This window comes from Dromiciops gliroides, chromosome 2 (genome assembly GCF_019393635.1).
Source record: "Dromiciops gliroides isolate mDroGli1 chromosome 2, mDroGli1.pri, whole genome shotgun sequence".
Classification (NCBI taxonomy): Eukaryota; Metazoa; Chordata; class Mammalia; order Microbiotheria; family Microbiotheriidae; genus Dromiciops; species Dromiciops gliroides.
The window spans coordinates 617867962-617890296 of NC_057862.1; the positions used below are offsets into that span (position 1 = coordinate 617867962).

At 39.3% G+C, this 22335-nt stretch overlaps 1 protein-coding gene across 4 annotated transcripts in view; it reads left to right on the forward strand.

Annotated features, from left to right (window-relative positions):
* The window catches only part of CDYL2 (chromodomain Y like 2), a 219603-nt gene that overhangs the window by 191576 nt on the left and 5692 nt on the right, over positions 1-22335 (forward strand). For 3 of the 4 annotated variants that reach the window (XM_043989297.1, XM_043989296.1, XM_043989298.1), the window contains 2 exons: positions 12032-12242; positions 17702-17845. In XM_043989297.1, coding sequence (XP_043845232.1) covers positions 12032-12242; positions 17702-17845 — 355 coding nt within the window. The remainder of the gene's footprint in view (positions 1-12031; positions 12243-17701; positions 17846-22335) is intronic. The other variant, XM_043989299.1, reaches the window with a different exon arrangement.

Here is a 22335-nt window from a genome sequence, read left to right on the forward strand (position 1 = left end):
TCATCAATTTTAGTACCATTAAAGTTCAATTTTGTTTCTTGGTTCAAAAATTCTTTTAAGTTTTATCTTTTGTTTTCAAATTTCTTCATTTGTGCTTGTTTTAGAGTTAATTTGTTACTATTTCTAGCTTTTTAAACTTGCATGTGGAATTGAATAATCTTCTTTATTTTGTTAGTATATCTTTTCAGAGAGATAAATTTTCCTTTAAGGACACTTTAGCTGCATCCCTTATGTTTTGGTATGTTGTCCCACTGTTATCATTCTTTTAAAAATAATTATTTATTGTTTCTATGATTTCTTCTTTGACCCACTCATTATTTCAGATTGTATTACTTATTCTTCATTAAGTCTATAACCTTTGTTAAACTTTCCTTCATTGACAACTATTTTCACTCTATCATGGTCTTTAAAGGACCACAATATTCAATATTTCTCCCTTTTTGCATTTATTTGTGATTTCTTAATATTCTGTCACAAGATTAGGAGTTTTTTTGTAGTGGTACCATGTGATGCTGAAAAATAAGAACACCTAATAATCTCATTCAGAAATTATAATGGATCTCTCAAATCTAGTTTTCCCAATGTTTCATTCAGACCTATACTTTCCCTCTTGTGTACCTTTCTATTAGATTCATTGAAGTCACCCACAATGAGTCTCTATCAAGGTGTTTTTGTATTTCAAGTCAGCCTTTCAAAGTATACAATTTTGTGCATACCAATTTAATAATGATTGTTCCCTTACATATTCATATGTTGTTTATCTGTAGTGCCTTTAAGCATAAGATAATTTCTCTGCTTGTCACTCTTGTTAGCATATATATTTTACTATTACCTTATCCCAAACTATAATAGAAACTTCTGCATTTTTGAAATCATCTGAAGCATGATAAATTTTCTTTCAAATTGCTGGGTTCCGCTTTTTGTTTCTCCCCCACAACATCACTGTCTCTTAGTCTGAATGACATTCATTTGTTGTTTCCCCTTTCAAGAAATACTAATTCAGCTTTTCTGTATTCTTTCTCTTCCATAACACTGGCATTCAATCACCTATTCATGAGCTTTGCACATAAATATTTTCTCACAAGGTGAGACTTTTAGAAAACAGTAGCTTGCTGCCTCCTTTTCCAGTCCAGAAAAAGAGTGTGATTCCCACCTCAACATGCCCAAATCCTGTCCCTATCTCTTTGAGAAAAGATCATCTGTTTAGATTCATTTCTTAAAAACTTCTTCAAAAAGGGGTGGGTGTGGGTAGGGAGGGTAGAATGTGGCATGATGAATCGATACTGGATTTGGAACCAGAATCCAAATGGAGTCTAGATTCTGCCATTCAGCCACTTCCAATCACTGCCATTCCATCCCTCTAAACACTATATACTAAATACTATGCACAACAGATTTTTAAAAAGCTTAAGCAGAAAATCTCCAAGGGACCTTCTTTTCTATATACATGAATCTTTTAATGTACTTCTCTTCTTCACTCCATTCAACCTTTAGCTTTCTAGGTGTTGTCCATGAATGCTTTTTATTTTTAATGCTTTTTGTTTTTAATATCTCATATAAAATGAGATTTCTAAAGAGGAATAATTTTGTCTCCTCCTTTGCTCATGGAAATATGAGTGTACTTGTGAATTCTTCCCTATCTTCTCCCCATCATTTTAACTTTTTATTTAAATAACCTTTGACTGTGATGTTCTATTCTAAGAAATAGTATTTCAATTCTTCCTTTCACTTTCTTTTCCCCCCTTTGCTCGTGCCCACATTTTGAGCTTTCTTTATCTATCTATACATGCTCTCTTTTTGTTCTCTAAATGTTCTTCAGACAAAGTGAGAGTTAAAAAATCCATAATAGTCTTGTGCTTTAAACATGTCAACATCAATTTATATGTATAGTCTTTTTATGCTATGCGGATTTGTTTATTTTTCTTAAATTTATTTTTATGAATTTGCATGTCACCTCTGCCTTTTTCAGTAGAAATGATTCATATTAGTCCCTTTTCATGAAAAACAATCTTCTTTAACTGATGAATTAAGCAAAATCTGTAGAATATTTTGTAGTACAAAGCTTATTTAAAAGACAAAGATTACTAAATAAAGAGGCAATTTCTTTCACCTTTTGGAATATCATTCCAGCCTTTCCTTTCATTTTCTGTGGACTGGCAATAATCTTGTACTTCTCAGACTGTTCTTTTTATATTGTGAAGAGAGCCCTCTTAGCTTTCTGCAATTGATGTTTAATGTTGAAGTTCTAGAGCTTCACTACAGCATTTCTACGTGAATCATTTACTGCTATGCAACCTTGGGATAGCAAGTCCTCCATTTTTTTCATTTGTAAAATGAGAAGCTTGAGAGATTATCTCTGAATCTATACACATGTGTGAACTTGGGGTTTCTATGTCACAGATCTTGGATTCTCCAAATCCAAACTTTATTCTCTCTTTCCAGCACTTCTGGCAGCTATTTAGTATGATTTCCTAAAATATGCTATTCAGGCTTTGAATTTCATTGTATTTTTCTGGGCAACTAATAATTTTCAGATGATTTTGCTGGATTTTGCAGGTGAACTGCTTTATCCTATAGAAATCTGAAATAGTTCCTACTTGATTTTCTTTATTTGTTTTGATTTCTTTTCTTCCATCTCTTTATTTTTGAGTCCCAAATCTGTTCATCTCTTTTGTTCAGAGATCTTAGTTTGAGCATTTCTTTATTATTTGTTCTAAATTTTCTATTTTTGTTTGTCCTTTTGATTTTTCTTTCACTAAAAGCCCTATTTTTTCACCTTATTTTGTCCTTCATAATTGTTCTAAACCTTTCTTTAAGTCCTTGAAGTCACTTTATCATTATTTTTCTGGAAGTCTAGTGACCATATTTTCCCTATCTTGGTTTTGGCATCATTTCCTTTTTCTCTGTGGTATTTACTAATTTTATCGGTTGTTCTCCTTAGTTGTTTACTCTTTTTTTGGTCTATATGATCATTTTCTGGGCAGTTTTCTCTTATGTTAAAATTATTCCTGATCCCTTTGTTGTTTGTTGAAATTCATTTACTTTATCTGGCAAAATGTTTGCTCTAATAAGGTGATGGAGGAGAACTGAGCTGAGACCGAACCATCTGAAGAAGTCAAATAAAAGCCAGTAACTCTAATTGCTAAGAAGTTTTCCTTGTAGTGAACCAAAATCTACAACTTTTCAACTTGTACCCATTGCTAATAATTCTGCCTTCTGGGTCCAAGCAGAAAAATGACAATTTCTGTTCCTTGTGACAGTCTTTCAAACACTTAAAAAAGCTATCATGTCATTCCTAAGTATTCTCTTCTGTAGGCTACCCATCCCCAGTTTCTCCAATTATTCAAATTATTACATGTTCTCCAGTCTCATCACCACCCTGACTATCCATGATTTAATTAAATTTAATCATAACATTAGATGTAATGATTGTAGGGAAGATTGAATTTTAGTAATAGGTTGAGTAGATTAGGGTTTTTTTTCCCCATAGAATGGCTAGGCTAGGCTAGGGCTTTGTTAAGGATCAAGTTCTGTTAGCAGAAAATGTAGGGCAGATTTTTTTTAGGTGTTTGGGTGTCAGGATTCTCTCCTTAGCAAAGGGAAAATAAGATTTTTATTAGTGAAATAGTTTAGACAGAACCCTATTCAGAAAAGTGTTACTCTTTTAAGCAAATGTTCTTGACACCTGAGCAAAAATAGCCAGCTGTATCTCCAGAGTTTTTTGAGATCTCCTCTACCTTGGGTACCCCCTTTTGTAAATTGATCCAATCATCACACTCAACTTCAGGTACCATTGTAATCATTTTCTCCACCTTCACAGAAGATACTGAACAAGTCAAGTGTCAAGCCTTTTAAAATGATATTTATGGGGCAGCTAGGTGGTGCAGTGGATAGAGCACTGGCCCTGGAGTCAGGTGGACCTGAGTTCAAATGTGGCCTCAGACACTTGACACTTACTAGCTGTGTGACCCTGAGCAAGTCACTTAACCCTCATTGCCCTGCCAAAAAAAAAAAAAAAAGAGGGACTGAGTTCAGAGAACACAAAAGAGGCCAATTTGGATAGAGCATAGAAGGTATGAAGAGGGAGGAATGTGAAATAAGTATGATCCCACTGATGTGGTCATTTTCTCCATTGGCACAGGTCGCAACCAATTTGTATCTTCCCATCCTCTACATTTCTTCTCTATGTCTTTTCATAATTCTTCCATAGAAGGTCTACCCAACGCAATGGAGGCCTCCATTTTTCTAATATGTTCTACGACTACAAATATGGCACTTGAACTATTGATCTGTTACCTCTTGTCACTAGTGGACCAGCCCATTTCCTGTCTCAATTACAAATGTTTATATTTCTCATATAATACCTTTTGTACCATTTCTCACATTCACATCGTTATAATGCTCCACAGTCTACTTAAGCCTGCTGTCTCTCTCTCCATTGCTCTTTGGGTCATCCATAATTTTTATTCTTTGAAGAGTGAATGGCCCATGATTCATAAACACAAAACAGTAACAGAACAAGATTGATAATAACAGATGTATTTTTGTTTTGATGAACAACTTGGAATCATGTCACGTGATTTCCCAAATACAATCTAACCTGATTTCTTCTGGGTTCAATTTATTGTCCATTTACAGTGCTTCTTCAATTCATATATATTGATGGACTAGCTCAATGGAGTACCCTTCCAACTTCATGACATAGTCTGGACAATAGGGATTCTTTGTTTATTTTTCCCCATGTGCATTGAGTGGTTGTAGATCTCACAAAGGATATTTGTGGAATATAATTTATACAATATCATTTATAAATAAAAGTATCTGAAGCAACTTAACTATTTCTGAAGGATCCTACTTCCACTCACATCTTTGGTGATTGTGGGGTCACATCTTTGTCAAGTATACTTCTCCCTGTTTTATTTTTTGCTTCATGTTAATAATCAGCGGAATCTTTGAACAAATAGCTCCGTGGTTGCACCTACCAAGAACTTTTGTATCATCCTATTATATATATGAATGCGAGACAGTTTTGTGAGAGAGCGACATGTTGCCTTACTGAGCCAAATCATTTTTATATTATCAATGAAAATAAACAGTGAGAATCTTGTATTCTCTATAACCTACAGCTGATTATACAACCAGGAAGATAAGAGATGCTAAAGATAGTTGTGTTTTTTAAAAAATATCTGCCTGTTTCCCTTCTCATCTTATCATTTAATATGTCCTCAACACATGGGTAGCTCATTCTTATCAAACTTTTAGAAATGAGAAGGTAAACATGTTATTAGTGCTCTCTCAGTCATGATTTTTTTTGGGGGGGTAGTAATCTAGGATTTTTTTCAGTTGTTCGATATCTTCCCTTCTTTTAGACATCTTGAACATTTTCTCTCAATGATTTCAAAACCATGTTGTCTCCAGCATGGATTTCTTCAGTGCGTACTTTATGTAGTCTAACTGTCATTCTAATCTTCTTTTCACTGCCCTTTCTATGCCAGAGACAGATGTGCTATGAGTCCAAAAGTGGTACATCTGTGGTCACTTATATTTTCTTTTTTAAAAAATTTATTTATTTTTGTTACATTTTGGGTTCTGAACTGTCTCCCTTCCTTTATCCCTACCTTGCTCTAGAAAAGGCCACCATTTGACACAGATTTATAAAAATATGTAGAACCATATTATGCACACTTCTATTTACAAGTTCTTTCTCTGGAGGTGGATAACATCTTCCTTCATAGATCCTCTGTAGTTGATTCGAGTATTTATGATACTCAGAATAATGCTGTTCACAGTAATTCTCTGAACAATAATTCTTGAAACAATATTGCTTTTACTGTATACAATGTTCTCTTGGTTCTACTCATTTAACTTTTCATTATTACATGCAAATCTTTCCATGTTTTTTTCTGAAATCAACCATCTCATCATTTTTTACATCTCAGTGGTATTCCATCACAATCATATACCACAACTTGTTTAGCCATTCCCCAACAGATGGGCATTCCCTCAATTTCCAGTTCTTTTCCACTACAAAGAAAGCTGCTATAAATATTTTAGAACATATATGTCCTTTTCCCTTTTTCTCCAATCACCTTGGGAAACAGACCTCATACTGGTATTGCTGGGTCACAGTTTTATAAGTCTTTGAGCATAATTCCATATTTCTGTAATAAGAATAATTATCATAATCCTCAGAGAAATCAGAATGAATGATTCTGATTTATTTGGAATAAATATCACAGATATTTATTTTTACATCCTCTGTTACCTCATCATGACATGGAGATGACCCTGGACTCTTTTTTTGTTTGTTTGTTTGGGTTTTTTTTGCAGGGCAATGGGGGTTAAGTGACTTGCCCAGGGTCACACAGCTAGTAAGTGTCTGAGGCCGGATTTGAACTCAGGTACTCCTGAATCCAGGGCCGGTGCTTTATCCACTGCGCCACCTAGCTGCCCCCCTGACCCTGGATTCTTAAAGGTTATTTCAACAGGCTTCAAGCTCAAGAATGTCCAGTTGGGCTAGAAAGGCTTTGGAGATGAGCCTGGTGATAGATTGCACTTCTCTGGTTTGAAGATCACTATTGCTGATTTCAGAGATAGATTCCCCACATTAACCCTGGCCTCAGACACTTACTAACCATATAACCCCAGGGAAATGACTGAACTCTTGTCTGCCTCACCTTCTTCATCTGTAAAGTGGGGATAATGATAACACTGACCTCCAGAGTTATTGTAAAGTTCAAAAGAGATAACATCTATGAAGTCCTTTGCAAACCTTGGAAGAGCTGTATACAATCTAGCTGTTGGATTATATATATATAATATATATATATATATATGTATATATATATATATATATACATAATATACAAGTATTTGTTGGATTGGAGGCTAGCCTTTGTTTATAAAGTACTTTCCAAAAAGAATGAGTTGCTTGGGTTAGATCACTTGTTTTGGTGCCAAAACTTTCCATGCCTGATTAGTTCATAATAGAACAACATTTTGGCTACACTTGGAATTCTTTTCTCTTTGGATAATTCTTTGGCTTTTGCATTGTGACCATGCACCAAGCCTTTTATCTCTCCTCAACTTAGTGTTGATGGTACTCATGGCAGAGTGGGCTCAAAAATGGGCCCTGAAACAGTCAAAGCTGTAGAAAGCCTCTCACTGTAACCAAGCACTTCCACCTTAGCTTAGCCCTCTCCCTCCCTCAGTGTCTCCTCATGCTAAGACTTCCCACACTCCTGCTTGGTTCTATAATTAAAGATTTTATTGTCAAGAAGAAAGCTTGATTTTATTCTGGTGGATCAACAGAAAAACCTGGAGGGGACTTGGGGTTTGGGCAATGGGGAGGAGTTAGTTAAAAAAAATTCATCCAAGTGTGACATGCTGAGGTTTATAGATGGCATGTCCTGCTTACTTTGGTAAAGCAGAGCTTTAAAAATTGGCCTTTCAATGGAGGGAGTGGACAGATGTGTGTAGAAGCTCAGGATTTCAATGGTTTGTGAGCACTTTGTTGAAAATGGTAATGATGTTGACCTGAGGAAGAAACAGAATCAGGTTTTAGCAATCTTCCATGCTGAATAGAAAAAGGAGACTTGAACTAATGATATATAAAAAGAATAAGATAGAGGAAAGGGAGAGGCATGGAGAGAAGCAGACATAAAGGCAGATGGATAGAGAAAGACAGATAGATGGATGGATAGATAGGATAAATAAATGGATGTGATAGATGATAGATGGGATAAATAAATGGATGAGATAGATAGATAGATGAATAAATAATCGATAGATAGATAGATAGATAGATAGATAGATAGATAGATAGATAGATAGATAGATAGATAGATAGATAGAGGACACACTGAAAACTGTATGCCTGCAGTATGCTGAAAGTTGAGGACACAAATACAAGCAAACAAAACAATCCCTGCCTTCAAAGAGTTTATGATCTAACAAGAGAAGACAACACACATAAAGACTGCTGGAAGGGGGACGAAGTACACATAGCACTTTGGGATGAATATAGCCATGAAGTTGTAGAAAGGTTTGGTCCTGGTCAAGATAAGGTATAAGCTCACCTAACAGAGCATCTCACAGGCAGAGTCCAAGATTCTAGTTGGAGGAAGATAGGGGCTATGTTTTGAGTGGAGGTGGCATGCTGTGGGGAGTGCCAGAAATGATGTAGAGAGGGAGATAGATATTGGACTGGATGAACTCTTTACATTCCCTTCCACCTCTGACATTCCATGGGTCTGTGAGCTAATGCCTGGCCTCGTCTTGATTCAATGCTACATGTCCCCTCTTGTCCCACAGTCTTATTTTGATGCCCTATCATGGTGTGAAGGTAACCTTGGGTTCTCAGAGCCTTTGCCAGCAGGACATGAGCTGTGGCAAGCCCTGCTAAGCTGGATGTGCTTCAAGTGCAGCCCAGTGATAGATTATGTGTCTGCTGTTGGAGGAATAGCTTAGCTAAATGTGGAGAGGCTCGACGCCAGACGGTTATCTCCCAGAGGATGAAATGTTTGGCCACAATTCATAGTGACCATCTCCTAGGTGAAGGAGACGTAGTGATTTGTGTTTGTGGAGCTATTTTCCACATTAATAACACCTAGATTTTTGAAACATCAACTTCAGAACCACATCCACTGGTGGAAATGCCTCATTACTAGGGATTAACCATCAGTATTTTAGAAAGTGCTCTGAATAGGGGGCACATCCCTAATGCCAGATCTCTAGTGTTATAAGGAAAGCAAGGATGTGTGCCAGGTGCTAAATCAGGATTGGAGCCCTTTCCCAGAGCCATGCCCAAACAGGAGTTCTTTTGTGCCTGAGCTAAGATTTAGAGACCTGCTACCTCAATTCAAGCAAATACTTCTTCCTTATGCTTTTGAAACTCTCTTGGCCTGCTCTGAGCCCTGGGCCCAAGGAGCTCTCTCTCCAGGTAGGCTCAGAGGTTTCTCAGAGTTCCAACTGGATGGAGCCCAAGACAAAGGTATAAGAGCAAAAGGTAAACCTGGTAGTGTCTGAAGATAAATCCTGTGGCATCAAGCAGGCCACTGGCATGCCAATGCAGGCCATAGTCAATGTCAGGGTCAGGTAAGTGTGCATAGAGTATGGGCCACGTGTATCACAGCACATCCTGGCACACCTGGCCATCAGTGTAGCCACAGTGATTTCTTTCTCATGTAATATTGGGAGTTTTTTCCTTTATCTTTTATGTTCTCAGAACCCATATTTTTAATATATCTATAGAGGTATGTGCTTTAATTCACTACTTTCAATGAGAGAAGAAAGTGGGATGTTCTGCACATGATGGTGCATAGTATGGTAGTTGTCAGAACCACAGGTTGGTTTCTAGATTGTTGAATGGAAGTGAGATGGTTTGAAATCCTACTGAAAAGAGATGGACTTTCATCCACGATGGGCTGCTAACAATCACAGTAACACCTATTTTGTGTATAAGTGAAGGACCCATGAGGGCTGGCCATGGGACTCAGTGGAACTTATGTCAGCAACCCCCAGATATGATGGAGTGCCCCTGTCTTTGTGGCTGCACTCTGTGCCCTCCTGCTCCTACAATGTTGTGCCCATTCTTTAAAATGGTGCCACAGGCTTTGCATGTATGTGTGTTTATACTCAGAGATGCAGGTATTTGGCCCAGGGCAGAGCCATTCTCTGGATAAGGGAAGGGAAGGGAGACAGTATGATTGGGGGAACATGTTGAGTTTTGTGATCTTCTATGTCCTTAAACTACTCCGTGGCTACTCTTCACTATTTATCAGTCTATCAGGTGCCATCATTCCCACTGGTTTCCCTTCTTATAAGTGTTTTTCTCTTTTTAGTGTCCTGGTATGCCTGCTATCATGTACTTTTTTTTTTTTTTTAGTGAGGCAATTGGGGTTAAGTGACTTGCCCAGGGTCACACAGCTAGTAAGTGTTAAGTGTCTGAGGCCGGATTTGAACTCAGATACTCCTGACTCCAGGGCCGGTGCTCTATCCACTGTGCCACCTAGCTGCCCCCCTATTATGTACTTTTTAATCCCATTCTAGGAATCTTAGACACTAGACAGTCTTATGTACAAAATGAGACAGAATCTCATTCAAGTGTATATTACCTTGATCCCCTCTACCTTATCAGTCCCCACATCATGTACACAAGGAACGCCAGGCAGTATAAATATAGGGGTACTACCAGATCCAAATCGATCAATCGTTCTATGTGTCTATCCTTCCATCTATCCATCATCTATCTGTCCTTCCTTCCATCATCCATCCGTCTATCATCCATCTATCAATCTATCTATCATCTATCCATCCATTTATCATCTATCCATCCATCCATCTATCTATGCCCCACATCCATGTCCGTGTCATAAAATACTTTGCTTGTGGGCAACACATTTTAGGAAGCACACATTATTAAACTGGAGAGAATGGTGAATGCACTAGAGACTCTAGCCATGTGAGAATTGGGTAAAGGGACTGGGGAATGCTTGACCCGAAAAATGACATTTTAGGATTCTTTAAATAGGTGAAAAGCTATAGTATGAAAGAGGGGTTAGTGTGATTCTGCATGGCCCCAGAGAGTAGAACTACAGTAATAAATAGAAGTTGCCAAGATGAAGAATTTGACTCAATGCAAAGAAGAATTTCCTAATGATTAGACCCATCTAACAGTGGAAGGGGCTGTCAGGCGAGATACTGGCATAATGAAAGTTCTATCAAGTAAAGATTAGATGACTTGGCATGTATTTGGCATAGGGGATTCTTGCACTGTGGTAGAGATTAGGGGTGACTGTCTCCAAGGTCTCTTCCGGTTCTGATGTGCCATGATTCTCTGGTTAATACACAGATGTATAGAGCCAAACCCAGCACGACCAAGGAATAGTAGATGGTTTTATTTTTCCTTCTGAGAAATTTACATAACGATAATCACTTGCTCACTAAAAAGTGTTTCTACAAATTGCTTTTTAATGATGCTGTGAAACTGGGAAATCAAACAAACATCCCTTTGGAAATTAAGTCATCAAAGAATTTTATCATTGGAAAGAGTTTAGAGGTCATTTAGTCTAGGCTTCTATTCAATTCATAGAGCTCTAATAAAAAGTCATCTAGCCTCTGCTCAAATACTTCAACTAATTGGGCACTAGCTACATATTAAAGAAGCCCATTTTGGGGGCAGCTAGGTGACACAGTGAATAAAGTGCCAGCCCTGGATTCAGAAGGACCTGAGTTCAAATGTGACCTCAGACACCTGACACTTACTAGCTGTGTGACCCTGGGCAAGTAACTTAACCCTCATTGCCCTCCAAAAAAAAAAAAGAAAAGAAAAAGAAGCCCATTTTGTTCTAGGGCATGTCAGTCAATTGATGGATAGACCAGTCAAAAGTATTTAATAAGCACCTATTATACTCTAAGGGAAGTTAGGTAGCATAATGGGAAGAGTGCCAGACCTAAAAACAGGAATACTTCAATTCGGATCTAGCTTCAGACACTAACTAGCTATGTGACCCTGGGCAAGTTGCTTAACCCTGTTTGCCTCAGTTTCCTCATCTTTATAATGAGCTGGAGAAGGAAACGGCAAACCACTCTCGTATCTTTGCCAAGAAAACCCCAAAGGTCTTTTCTTCTAAGTCATATATCTCCAGACCATTCAGTCAGCTTGTTAATAGCACAATTTTGAGTTCCTTCACTACCCTAACTGTGCTGTAGGCTTGTTCCAGCTCATTAATGTCTTTCCCAAAATAGGGCCCTACTTCAGACAGGGCTGAGGACCCTGGGACTGTAGCTTCCCACACTTTGGTTCTGTTAATACAACCAAAAAGAGGTACAGTGCATAGCTCAGGGGAGGCCATAAACCATCCCTTCTAGTTTGTCTTGAGGGCTTCTCTTGCCTCAGGAGTCCCAGAGAAAGCTTAGGATCCTGCATTATTCTCATTTAATTCTAGGTGGCAGGGGTACCTAGCACAGGTGAGAAGTAGGTCACAGTCAAATTCCATCTCAAGATTTTCATCTTTTTTTTTTATTTTAGGGATTTTGTGAGAGCATTTATCCAGTTTAAGAAGCCTATTGTGGTTGCTATTAATGGGCCTGCCCTGGGGCTGGGCGCATCTATTCTGCCCCTCTGTGACATCGTCTGGGCCAGTGAGAAGGCCTGGTTTCAGACACCATATGCAACCATACGCCTCACTCCTGCTGGATGCTCCTCATATACATTCCCACAAATCCTCGGTGTTGCTCTGGTAAGACTTCTTGTTTTGTAATTGTCTTTGTGTTCTTTGCCATCAACTGCTTTTTTTTTTCCAGTTGATCATTGATTGGTTGATATAGATCAAATGGAGCCAGAAAGAGCTGAATTCAGATCTTGCCTCAGACACTCACTAGGTATATGACACTGGGCAAGTCCCTTAGCTCCTCTCAACCTCAGTTTCACCATTTGTAAAATGGGAATGCAAACAGAACCTACCTCCCGGGGGTATTGTCAGGAACGGATGAGATGCGTAAAGTTTTTTGCAGATGTTGAAGTCACAAATAAGGCAGCTCCCACTTCTCTAACATTTTATAATTTACAAAGAACTGTTCTGCCAAAGGCCCCACCAGGTAGGTAGGTTGAGTAATGCTAACCTAATTTTATAGCCCAGGAAGCCAAAGTTCAGAGAGGGTGGAGTGACCTGTTTGTGCTGACCTGAGTCACAACTAAGGCTCAGACACAGGCCTCCTGACCTGGAGTTAAGTACATTTCCTATCACATCCAAACTCTTCAAATGAGCCTCTGACTACATTGTTACCTGCATGTAAAATTGTGCAGGCTGAAGAGCCCAGCTGGTATCCCCACGGGTGTGCCAGGAGAGCATATCATCCGATACACAGGGTTTAATGCACTATTGTTTAGGGACCCCCAAACAGTCTCCCAAGTCTTCCAGGCCACCTAGTTCCTTTACCTTCCTCCTGCTCAGTTGCATGACCTCTGGCCTGAGCTGTTCCCCAGAAGTCCCGTCTTTCCCGCACTTCTTCGCCTCCAGCTCGCAGCCAGCCCACCTCAGCTAACTATCCTATCCTAAGCCTCCCTCCAGACCCCCTGCCGAGGACTGGGCTGTAGAGAACCTCTCTGAGCTGGAGCACTCAGTCCCGTAATATGCCTTGTTACTGGTCACTGTCTCGTGACTCTGATAGTAAATATGGCTTGGAGAAGGCGCTCAAGAAAGTGGTCTAAGGACCAGAATGTGCTACCCACAGCAGGCAAATAACCCGGCTGCAGAGAGAAAAATGGGCTAATCCCACTACTCTTCGGGCTCATTATCACTTGGGTCCTGCTTGCATTAGCTATTATCTATATAGTGGTTTAAGGTTTGCAAAACACTTTGCAAATATTTTCTAATTTGATCCTCACAACAACCCTAGGAGATGAGTGCAGTTATGATCCCCCATCTTATACTCGTAGAAACAGAGTTTAAATGACTTGCTTGCCCAGGGTTTCACAACTTGTAACTGGCTGAGGACAGATTTGAACTCAGGTCCAACACTCTATCCACTATGCCACCTAAGCTTTCTGATAACTAAGGAAATCAGAATAGACCTGTGTGAGCTTTGAGGAAAATAGAGCTTCTATAAGGTTGGAGATCAGGAAAGAGTGCATTCCAGGTGTCCTAGAACCATCTGGCAAAGATTCTTCAGAAGAGTTCTAATTATCAGGCAGTTTTTCTTTAAATTGAGACTAAAATTGGTCTCTCTGTGCCCTTTGCCCTTTGCCCTTTATTTCTGTCTCTGCCCTTTGGGGCCCAGACAGAAAAAGGCTGGACCCTGTCCTCTGTGATGCTTTAAGATGCTTTTTGACAGCCTTATTTCTTTTTTTTCTCTTTTTTTGTTTATTTTTTTAATCATAAAAGTATTTTATTATTTTCTAGTTACATGTAGGGATACTTTTAAACATTTGTTTTTATAAGATTCCTAGTGCCAAATATTTTTCCCTCCCTCCCCTCCCTCTGCCCTCCCCAAGACTGCAAGCAATCTGATATAGGTTATATATGAACAATCACATTAAACATATTTCTGCATTAGTTACACTGTGAAAGAAGAATCAGAACGAAAGGGGACATCCTTATTTGTCCTCAGGCCAGGGTGGACAAAGAGGGAGTCCCTGCACAGCACCAGAACTCTGCTGCTCCTCCCCTATAGGTACCTTCATGCTAAAGGAGATTTGATAAGTGCTACATCTAATCCTCTATCCATGTCATTGATAAAAGTGGGAAACACCACCATGCCAAGAATAGATCTTTGGGGTATTATACAAGAGGAGACCTTCAAAGCTGACATTAACCCCTGAGTTCTTAATTACAGTCACCTAGCTCCATATTTTCTATAACAATAACTTGAGATAGTTTATCAAATGCTTCACTGAATTATAGGTAGAATGGAGCTCTAGCATTTCTCTGGCCCACCAGTTTAGTAACCTTGATGACAAAAATACAAAAACCAAAAAAGCCCACCAAAAACATTTATTAAGTATATCATACCCCATTCTCCTCTTTATAGCTCTAGCCTCTAAGGAAGAGCTAGCCTGTTAAGTAAGGCAAACCCCCTTATTTCTGCCCTTGATCCCATCCCTTTCTACTTTTTGGTCTAGCTTGCCCTTTCAATCATATCACTCAAATTCAGGATGTCTTTTTTTCCCTATTGGCTTCTTCTCTTGCTACTGCAAATGTGCCCAGATCTCACTTATCATTAAAAAAAGCAAGAACAACAACAACAACAAACAACCTTTTGCTTGGAGCTGTCATCCCCTTAGGCGATTGTCCTATATCTCTTCTTCCTTTCACAGCCAAACTCCTAGGGAAAATCATCTGCATTCATTGCCTCCTCTTCCTCATCTCCCAATAATCTTTCAGTCCTTTACCCCAAGGAGATCTGGCTTTATCTGAGATGGTGTTTGACTGCTTCTTGACACCAAAGTCTAGATGCAGAGAAAAAGGAATGGGTAATTTCCTTATTTTGTCCTTCATAGAGTTCATTTGTAAGCAGTTGAGAATTTGTCCCATATAAAGAAACATTAGGTAATAGCTTTCTACCAACAAAATGATCTGGCCTGCACTCTAGCAGAAGCGATATGTTTAGTTGATTGCCTTCACTATTAATAGTATTAACACAGATTGCAATATTGGACTTAAAATGACCACGGAGGCTTAGAAAGTGTAGATAATAGCAAGATTGTGGGCATCTACTTTAAATATGCATACACATGTATAGAAAGCATATATGTGTGTGTATCTGTATATAAACACGTTATATACGCACATATATTATGCCATGACTTCTTGATCTCATATAGATATAGATATAGGTATAGGTATAGGTATAGGTATAGGTATAGGTATAGGTATAGGTATAGGTATAGGTATAGGTATAGGTATGCATACACACATATAGACACACATACACATGCCATAGCCCATGTATATATATATATATATGTTAGGCTATGACTATCTATATATGTATAGATACATACATACAGATATGGATATATACACTTGTGACTTCTTGATCTCATATATATAGTTCTTGATCTATATATGATTTATATGTGTGTGTATATATATGCTGTTTACATGTATACATACATATACCATAGCATAACATATATATGTGTGTGTATGTATATTAGGCAATGATAGATAGATACATACATACATGTATTTATATGCATGTCTGTATATCTATATCAAAATCTGTATTGGATTGTGGCTTCTCGATCTCACTTTCCTTGTCTGTACCATGACACAGGTGGACTATAGGGTATCAGAGGTCCCATCTCTAAGTCTGTGATTCTGTGATGTTATCCTTCTTTGGTCCTTCTTGACCCCTCTGTCATATTTGAAATTGTTGACCAACACTTTCTCTAGGATACTTTCACTCCCTTGTGTTTTTGTGATACTGCTCTCTCTTGGTTTTTCTCTTCAGTCTTTTGCACAGATGTAGCCCAGGGCTCTCTTCCCTTGTCTCTGTATCTGGCCTCTTATTGATTTCACCACTTTCCATGGATTCAGTTGTCAGCTCTGAAGATAACTTCCAGATCTCTATTGCCAGAGCCCCTCCTCACTCTCTTTTGCCCTGCTCCTGGATCACCAGTTACTGTTGGATGTCTCCACCTGTATGTCTGATGAACATGTCCAAAACAGAGCGGATTACTTCCCCCTCTTTGAGGAGGTCACCACCATCCTTCCACTCACCCAAGTTTACAACCTTGGAGTCAGTCATCTTTGATTCTTTACTGTTTCCCTCTCTCCTCCTGATATCTCATAATTTTCCAAGTCTTGTCTATCATACCTCCACAAATATTTCTTGTATCCATTCCCTTCTCTCCACTCATTTGGAGTGTGCTCGTAAATATTTATGTAAATATCCCCAGCTTTCCGGGGGAATTTTTTTTAAAAATATGCTCATGAGACACTTTTAAATTTAATCAGCATTATTAACATTTTCTCCATCACTTTCTTAAGTCTAGACAATCAACAAAACAATAAATCAAGGCCTGATTTGTAGCATTTGCTGATTTCTGAGCTGGTATAAGCTTGCTCTAGCCTATTTTGTGCTCAGCACTCTAGTCTATGGAACAACAACCCAATACCTAGGCTACTGAAGTTAGGCTCCTGATTGACTCCCATTCCTCCAGGTTCTCCTCTCTCTCTGCCTCTGTCTAGCTAACAAATGAAGTCCCTAAAACACAGATTAGAGCAAGAAAGTCCAGTGGTTTCTTATTGCTTCTGTATTTAAAGCCCCTCAATCTACCTCTTCAGAATGACGGCACACGACCCCCCTTCATCCATTCACGCCATTCCATTCCCCGCTACCGGGTCTTTTATCGGCTGTTCCCCATGCCTGGAGTGCACTCCCCAGTTGTCTTTGCCTCTCAGATTCCCTCATTTCCTTGAAGGCTCAGTTCAAGTACCACTTCCTAAAGAAAAGAAGGGGGAAAAAAGACTTCTCCTCATTTCCTCAGTTAGCATTTCCTAAGCCTGAATTTTATTATTTTTTTTTGGTATCCATTTTGTATTTATTTTCTGTCAATAGGGTGTTTGTCCCCAGTACAATATAAGCTGCCCCAGGGCTGGGAAGATGGGTTTTTTTTTTGTTTGTTTTTTGTATTGCTGGCACCTAGCATGGTGTCTTATCTGGAATAGATGCTTAACAAATGTTTGTTAAATTGCAGGTGAATTGAATTCTTCTTTTAAATGACAGAGCCAAGACTTGAGCCCAAGTCCTCCATTTCTAAATACAATGTTCTTTCCACTTCACACACAACACTCCTTTCAGTACACCATTCTCCAAGTCCCTTTAAGACTTAACAATCTATGACCCACTTTCATACTTTCTGCCTGTCTCTAACAAGCATATTTGGGCAAATGCTATATTTGGTGCCAATAATTGGGATAGAGGAGTTGCCTCATCCCAGAAGCACTTTAGAAGGCAGACAGCTTGGTAGTCAGAGGACCTGGGTTTGAATATTGACTGCTATTTACTGTGTGTGTGTGTGTGTGTGTGTGTGTGTGTGTGTGTGTGTGTGTGTGTTGTGATCACTAGTTGGGAGTGTTGCAGAGGGGATCCTGCATGATCAGGGATGGATGAGGCTCCTTGCCCTCTGAGGACCCTTCCAGCTCTGAGATATCAGGATCCCTCAGGATGTCCTTGTCTTTACCCTTTGCAGGCCAATGAGATGTTGTTCTGTGGAAGGAAACTTACAGCTCAGGAAGCTTGCAGCCGAGGGCTTGTATCCCAAGTCTTCTGGCCAACCACCTTCAGCCAAGAAGTCATGTTGCGTGTCAAAGAGATGGCTGCCTGCAGTGCTGTAGTAAGTACTGGCCCCTCCTTCTGCAGGAGAAATCCTCAGGATCCAGAAAGATTCTGCCTATCTAATGGTGGCACATTGTGAGACTTTATACCCTTTTCTGGAGTGACTCCCTTCCTTCTCCCCATCCCCATATGGCCAATTGTTTTCTTTTGTTTTTGTTTTGTTTTTGTTTTGGGGTTTTTTTTTTTTTTTGCGGGGCATTGAGGGTTAAGTGACTTGCCCAGGGTCACACAGCTAGTAAGTGTCAAGTGTCTGAGGCTGTTTTTGAACTAAGGTCCTCCTGAATCCAGGGCCGGTGTTTTATCCACTGTGCCACGTAGCTGCCTCCCCCCCGCCACCCCTTATGGCCAATTGAATAGTATCTCCCAAAGTTCAGAAGAAAATCAGGCTTCCTAGATAAGCAGGTTTTCAGAGCTCTGTTTAGAAAAATATATAGGATTTTGAAAGGAATAAAGAGCAAAGGACATCAGATGAACTTAGAAACAATCAATGGAAAATTGCATACACTGTTCTTAGGACCCTAGAGCTAGAAGGGGCCGTTAGAACATGGTAGAGCAGCAAAAGAAAAAAGAAAAAGAACATGGTGGAGCTGAGAGTAACCTTAGAATAGAAATAATGGAATATTAGAGCTGCTGTGGCCCTTAGAATGTATATCATAGAATTTTAGTGCCAAAGGAGCCACTGGGACATAGGCTATAAAACACCTGAGCTAGAAAGGACCTTAGAACATGGAAAAGTGTCCTGGATAATAATCAGATCTGGGAACAACCTTAGAACACTGACTGTGGAACGGCAGAGCCGGGAAGAAGCTTAGAATACAATTCATAAATATTAGAACTCAAAGACTCCCTACAGCATCTAGATCTCAGAATGCCGCATCTGGGAGAATGTGGTGGAAAATAGAATTCTAGAAATGGAATCGACCTTAAAGACCATTTTATCCAACACCTTCATTTTACAGAGAAGGGAACTGAGGGCCAGAGATATGAAATGTCATGGCCAAAGTCACAGAACTACATTACAGGCAAAATGAAGACTAGACCCTGGGTCTTATGACTGCATGTCCAGCATTTTGTTTTGTTTGGGTTTGTTTTGTTTTTTCCAGAAACTCATATTTCTTCTTTAAAGTTGTCATGTACTTGGAAATGGAAGGAACCCAATTGATTCCATCCAACTGACCTCATAATTGATTGGGTCGGGGGGAGTCCAACCCTATACTCAACCCATACTCAAACCAACCCTTGCTTGCCCAAATTATGCATACTTAATATAATCTCTCCAACAGGTGGTCCTCTAGCCTCCAATTGAAGACATCTAGTGACGGGTTTTTTCATTACCCGGCCAAGGCAATCCATTTTTCTTTAGAATTGCTCTAAGTGTTAGAAAGGGTTTCCTTATTTTGAGCCCAAATCTGCTCCCTCTCTGGTATAGAGGAAGGCTAACAACCCTATAACCTTGATCCATCAATCCTAGATTTTTCCTGGGGAACCAAAGAGGATAAGTCTAATCCATCTTCCAGTGGAAGATTGATACCATGAACCTCCTGAGTCTTTCTTCCCTAAGTGAATATCTTCAGTTCCTTTGATGAACTCTCTTCTGGCCCACTCCTCAGTCCTCTCCCCATATTGTTTACCCTTGTCTGAATGAATGCTCTCCAGTTAGTCAATGTAGTTCTAAAAGTAGAACCCCAGAACTGAATAGGGATCACACTAAGAGAAGATGAATGCACTAATGACCACATCACTAAAAGACATAACAGCAGGATTTAGGAGGAAACCAGGCAGGAGTGGGCCGCCCTTCCTTCTGAGAGCATTTACTTGTATTGAAATCATCCTGTTGTACGGGTTCTTGGTAGTCTAACGTCCCCATTTGATGCCTAAGCCTTGTTGCGGAAATATTCAGTCCAAGTACTGGCTTGTAATTAAATATAGATTGTATCTCTTAGAAGTCACTCAGAGCTCAGTAAGTAATTTCCTGTTTAAGCAGTAAGAAAGAGAAAGTCAATCATGTAGCCACTGAGACACATCAGAGCCCAAGCAATGAAATTGAAAGATGTCTGCTAGTCTCTTTTCTTTTTGTTGTTGTTCGGTAGTGACTGACTCTTCATGACCCCATTTGGAGTTTTCTTGGCAGAGATACTGCAATGGCTTGCCATTTCCTTCTCCAGCTCATTTTATACATGAGGAAACTGAGGCAAACAAGGTCAAGTGACTTGCCCAGGGTCACATAGTGAGCAAGTGTCTGAAGGCAGATTTGAATTCATAAAAATGAGTCTTCCTGATTCCACACCTATCACTCTACCACCACACCACCTGGCTGCCCCAGTCTTTTTCCTAGGGAGGAACAATTTGGTTCTTGAGTAACAAGGGCTTCATCCCTCAGTCACTCTTCTGGAGTTGGTAGGGCCATTGTGGACATCTCTTGCTAAGCATTATGTCAAAATCCTTTATAGGCACTCAGATAGTGATCCCTGGGACTTAAAACCTGCAAGAACTGCCTGGATTGTTGGATTATCAAATCCCATCTCTCATTTTACCGATGAAGAAACTGAGGCCCAGAGTGGTTAATGACTTGTCCAGAACAGCTAGTAGTGTTTGAGGTGGAATTCAAAGCCAAGACTCTCCAGATATATATCTTCTCTATGACATCCATGCTGGTCATAATGTATTCACATTGAAGTAGACATTTAACTTCCCAACTCCTGCTCTACTCTGGTGGGATCATGGAGGCAAGAGGAGTTTACAGTTAAGGGAGAAGGATTTGGGACAATAGAAAGAACAATGAAGTTAAAATCCTACCTGTAGTACTTACTAGCTAGGAAAGCTGCTTCACTGAATCTCAATAGAAAGGAGGAAGGGATGGAAGGGAGGGAGAGAGGGATAGAAGAAGGGAGAGAGAAAGAGGAAAAAAGAAAGAAGGAAAGAGAGGGAGGGAGGAAGTAAGGGAGAGAGAAAGAAAGACTGAAGAAAGAAAGAAAAAGAAAAGAAGGGAGGGAAGGAGGAAGGAAGGGAGGCAGGGAAGGAAGGGAAGAAGGGACACCTTCATGCCTAGTACTCTTTCCACCCTGCCTTGAATTGCAAAATAATAATCATAGTTTATATATATATATATATATATATATATATATATATATATATATATAGTGCTTCAGGGATTACAAACATATACCATTTCATCTGATCCCTATAATAGGTATTATCTCCATTTAACAATCAATCCCTGAGCATTGATTCAGCACATACTCTGTCCCAGGCACTATGCTAAGGGCTGGGAGATGCAGAGAAAAAGAAAAAGCAAATCCTGCCGAGGCTCAGGGAGGTCCAAATGGTTTGCCCATCTAAGGTAAGAGGGCAGATTTAAAACCAGGTTTCCTTTAACTTCAAACCCACTGTTCCTTTCACTCTGCAATGCCGCCTCTTAAAAGAAAGGGGTTGGACTTTGCTTTTTTGTGTGTCCTGGACCCCTTGGGCCCTCAGTCTGGAGAAGGCTATGATCCCTTCTCAGAATCTCATTTTTAAGGCATAAAATTAAATACCTGGAATTACAAAGAAAGTCAGCATGCTGAAATACAGTTATCATTTTTTTTTAAGTTCATAGACTTGAGGTTAAGAAAACCCTGAACTGAATGAACTCTAAAGTTTCTTGTAGCTCTGAATCCTGTGGATATTATGAGTCCCACAGTGGGAAGAAAGGTGGGGATTGGAAAAGTGCAGCTGAGGGGAAGGAGACTGACTCAGTAAAGAGGCAGACCACTGCAGGATGAGGTCAGAGAGGAGGAATCTGGTAGCCTCAAGAGAAGTATCCCATGTATTAACAGGCACCCAAAAAAGCTAAAGCAGTGGATTGATCTAAAAAGAGCTTGTCAGAGGAGAAGGAAGAGAACCCCAAAAAGTCTTCAATGCCTTGACAACTTGGAAAACATTCATTAAATGTTGACGACATGCAAGGGCCATGCTTGGTACCAGAGGCCACAAGGTTTGTTAAATTGCTGAAGGAGCTAAGTCTGCAGTGGTCCAGCAGAGTGACATTCTTTCTTTTTTCAAACAATAAAGGAATGAGTTTGCAGGCCTATCTGAACTTTACTTAAATAGGAGGTTTATAAAAAATACGTACATGCATATGTATATATGTACATGTGTATGTGTGTGTACACATACATACTCATTTGGAGCCAGAGGACCTGAATTTGAGCCACGGATCTGCTATTAACTGTATATTCCTTAACTTCTCTGGGACTTGGTTTCTTCTTCTGTAAAAATGAAATGGTTAGTCTAGACCAGGGATTCTAAACCTGTGGTCTAAGAACTTTAAAAACTATATTTTGAATATATATTTTATATAAATATCATAATCAATAACTGTATATAATTATATTTATCCTTTACCCTTTATTATTTTAAGGTGTATTTTAGAATTTTTATAAATTATATAAATTATAATTCTTATCAATTATAAGTTTTATAAATTATCATTTATGTATTATAAATTAT